Source organism: Bison bison, unplaced genomic scaffold (genome assembly GCF_000754665.1).
Source record: "Bison bison bison isolate TAMUID 2011002044 unplaced genomic scaffold, Bison_UMD1.0 scf7180017864376, whole genome shotgun sequence".
Classification (NCBI taxonomy): Eukaryota; Metazoa; Chordata; class Mammalia; order Artiodactyla; family Bovidae; genus Bison; species Bison bison.
The window spans coordinates 15,502,706-15,506,814 of NW_011494948.1; the positions used below are offsets into that span (position 1 = coordinate 15,502,706).

Genomic DNA, 4,109 nt, shown 5'->3' on the forward strand with positions numbered 1-4,109 from the left:
TTACATACATTACCTCTAATCCTCTAATAATAGCTCTACAAATAGGCATTATTATCCCATTTCTACAAAAAAGGAAACTTGAGCCAAGAGGTAAAAGACTTTGCCTAAGGCCATACAGCTAGCAAATGTGAGATCAGATCCCAGTCTATAAACACCAAAACCTGGGATTCTTCTCCTATGGCATCCTTACAGGATAATGTGGTAGGATAAGAGGATTGGTATCCCAACTCTGCCATTTACTGGTAGTGAATCTCAGACAAGTTAATTATATCTCTTTACCTGTTTTTTCAACTGAAAAATGGAAATAACAATAGTACTTACCTCAGTTATTGGGAATTAATATGTATAAAATTTTTAGAACCTTGCCTAGTACACAGTAAGTACTCAATAAATTTTAGTTAATATCACCATCTCCAGGCTGACTGACTGTATTCAGTTCATGGGCTTTGACTCTTTCTAACTGTCCCCAAACCCCTGCATATACCTCTGCCCCAAGATTCCAGAACTTCTACGAGGGCAGAGATTGGATAGTAAAAAAAAAAAAAAAAATGGAGAAAACAGATCCCTGGTAGTTCCCTCCTCCCTAACTCTTTAGAAACTAAAAACGTATGCAACTAGCATACACAGATATTAGCAGGACAGGCAGGGCTAACTTCCAACTGCCCCTCACCCCCCAATATGGTGTGACAGATGTTGCCAGATGTCATGCTAGCAGCTTAAACCTATTAGTCACTATAATCCAAATAGAATGTAATTAACTCTATAATTTTGAGCTATGCAATTTTAAGTTCAATCTCTTAAGAATGACTCATAAAGCCTTCTGTGATCTGGCCCCTGCTGACCTCTCCAACACCCCCACCTTCCTCCTGACCCCATTTTTCCGCTCCAGACATTCAATACTTAGTTTACAGAACAAGGCATGCTCTCTCACACCTCTGAGCATGCTGTTCTCACTGCTTGGAACTCCCTTCTGTGTACTGCCTCGCTGGCTAAATCACTCTATAGGTCCCCAGTTCATCACTCCTTGTTCTGTAAAACCTTTCCTGAGGATTGCGAACAGGTTCTTCGTTTCTATTATACTTTGTTGAGTTCCTCCCTTTTGGGTGCAGTTGAGTTAATCATACCCCAGAGTTCATGTAACTTTTATGATCACTGTCTGTATGAGACCTTTCCCTTGTCTCCTTGGGTTCAATCAGATTTCTACTATTATGTTCCCAACAGTGAGCAAATACACAGAAATGATGTACATTATACACAGATAGGTAGATACATACATATGCATATAACCTTAAAATGCATATACTTGTAAAAATGTCGCTTTTAAATTTACACAAATGTACAGTGTTATAAATTTATCCTTGTTACTCTGTAAATCTAGTTCCTGTCTGAACAGAGTATTCCATAGTCTGTACAGTCATCACATTTAACTTGTATTTCCCTGCAGTGACAGCTGTCTACATTGCTATCAACGTCCCACTATCACAAAGTACGCCAAGATGAACAACTCTGAATCTGTCTCTTTGAGACCTGGTGGCCAAAACTCTTTGGGATAGAGACCCAAGGAGTGGCTCTGCTAAGTCAAAGGGTTCATGTAGACTTATTTTCACCAAATGCTGCTAAGTTGTTTTAATTTGAATTTATCTGATTAGGAATGAGACTGGACATCAACTCACGGTTGTTAGCCATTCGAGCTTCTCTTTCCATGAAATGCTATATGTGACTACATCCTGTTCATTCTTCTACTGAGTCTCTAGGTTTTTTTTTTTTTCCCTTCTTGTTGATCTACAGTTCCTTGAACATTTTCCTCTGTACTTTCTATCTACCTAAAGTACAGCATTATTCTGAAATTGCTAATCTACTTGTTTATCTCCTCCACTATCCCCAAAACTCCCTCAGGACAGGGATAGTCTCTGATTCAATTCTATATTTCTTGAGCCTGGCTTGGGGGTAGGAGACCAATGAACTGTTACAATATGGGTGATGGGCTGACTGAAGCCCAGGATTCAAGGGGTGACCTCCTTCAGAGAGACTGTCATGTTCATCTATCTTACCCTCATCTCCCCACTGTTTCCAATACCTAGCACAGGACAACTTGGCACAAGGTTGGTTGAACAAATGAATAATTAAAGTGGGAAAGAAAAGAGAAACTTGCTTTGTTCTTACTATTCTTCCAACCTAGAACTTTGGCCCTCCTCTCACTCATCACCTATTAGGATAATGACAATAATAAAAGCTAGTATCTATTGGGAGTTCCCTGGGTGGTTCTAGTGGTTAGGCTTTCACTGCTGTGGCCTATTATCTACTGCTCTTAGTAGGTGCTAAGTATTATGCTAAATACTTTATAAAGATTAAGCCCAACCTCTGATCCACCTGACAATCTATGAGATAGGTATCATTATTATCCCATCTGACACATAAGGAAACTGGGGCTTAGAGAGGTCATTATCCAAGATAAATGAACTTTGGGGCTGGGATTTTAATCCAGGTAAACCATGTTTAAAGCTGGCACTCTTAATCCCTATACTGTGACACGTGCTTCCCTGATGTCCCTGTTCTTTAAAGGTGACTACAATAAATGTCCATCATTCTAAAAGCTGCTCCTTACCTTATGATGGTATTTGACTCCCCAGATGTCAGGCTAGGGGCTCAAGGATACCTCAATCTCCCCCTTCCACCCAGACTTCCACCTACCGCTTCTTGGCAATTTCATTCTGCCTCTTCACCTTCTCTTCCTCAAACTCCCGGATATTGCGCACACCAATCTCCCGACAAAACTCTTCAAATACTTCATCCTCTACCTAAGGAGAGAAGCAAGGGAGAGAAAAGGCCCTTTGGGTCAGAATGCTGCTTCCAATCCTAGTCCTGCCTGTGCTGAGCAGGTACATCCTCTACCAACCTGGTTCATCTTCTCCTTTAAGTCTTTCATTTCCCTCTCTCGGCTCTGGATGATCCTCTTGATATCATTGATTCGAGGCCCAAAGTTGGCTAGCTCACTCTCCAGCTTGGACTTTTCCTATAAGAAATGGAATTGAGAGGACAAAAGAGACCAGGATCCTTAGAGAAAGAGCCACCCTGTGTGTACCAGTCCCGTGGACAAAAAGGGCTAACTCTCCACACACTGAGAACCTGACTTAGCACTGCTCCACTCAAGGCTGCATCATCTCTCCAACCATCATATGGCTTCCTTCCCTGGCCTCCAGTCTGTCAGCTTCAATCCAAAAGGCTGGGCACACAATAAACATTGTTATTTACAGGTCTACACTTTCCTCATCTATAACCCTTGGAGCCAGGTGTGTCCTGGAATTTACTTTTTGATTTTAGAAAAATGACATATATACTACATATTATATAACACCTCCAGAGTGGTCTGGGGAAGCACCCATGATCAAACACATTAATATAGCTAGAAAAGTACCTCCACTCACAGGGACTGAAATATCTGTAGCTCACTTTCAAAACTCAGAAGAAACTCAAATATTTGCTGAATGAATTAATTAGGTTAATAGCACCTAACATTTACTGAACATTCACTTGGTACAAGCAATCAGTCTAAATACTTCACATGTATTAACTCATTCAATCTGTGCAAGAACCCTATAATTTTACAGATTATTTACAGATTAAGATGAAAAAATGGACACTGAGAGGTTTGTTTGTTTTTGTTTGGTGTTTGTTTCGTTCTGTTCTTTGAGTATCTGTAATACATGCCTTTGAAAAAGACGTTTCTGGAATATATTTTTCAAAAAACTCTTACAAACCAATATAAAAATGATTAAAGGTTTGAATATTGAGAGGTTTAGTAACTTGCCTAATACCATAGAGCCAAGTCCTAAACTCCTGACTGTCTAACCCTATGCCATCTACTCCTGGTTTCTAGGAACAAATTGGGAGGAGAGAGGGATGAGGGACAACTTCCCCACCCCTAGAAAAGCCTAGACCAGGAATATGAGGATGGCCATTGGTGAACAGGGCTGGAAGTCAGGCCCCACCTGCAGATTAAGGGCCAGATGCCGTGTCTTGGTCTGTTCTAGGTCGCTCTGTGAGTACTTGAGCCGCATCTGCAGTCCGTGGGCCTGAGACTGCACCTGACGTAGTTCTGCCTCTGTTAG

General features: G+C 41.0%; 1 protein-coding gene across 1 annotated transcript in view; it reads right to left on the reverse strand.

Moving 5' to 3' along the window:
• The window catches only part of SMC1A (structural maintenance of chromosomes 1A), a 41,459-nt gene that overhangs the window by 29,950 nt on the left and 7,400 nt on the right, over window positions 1-4,109 (reverse strand). Inside the window, exons 13-15 of the mRNA XM_010857102.1 lie at window positions 3,990-4,100; window positions 2,897-3,013; window positions 2,692-2,798 (exon numbers count right to left, since the gene is read on the reverse strand). Of these exons, the coding sequence (XP_010855404.1) occupies window positions 2,692-2,798; window positions 2,897-3,013; window positions 3,990-4,100 (335 nt within the window). The remainder of the gene's footprint in view (window positions 1-2,691; window positions 2,799-2,896; window positions 3,014-3,989; window positions 4,101-4,109) is intronic.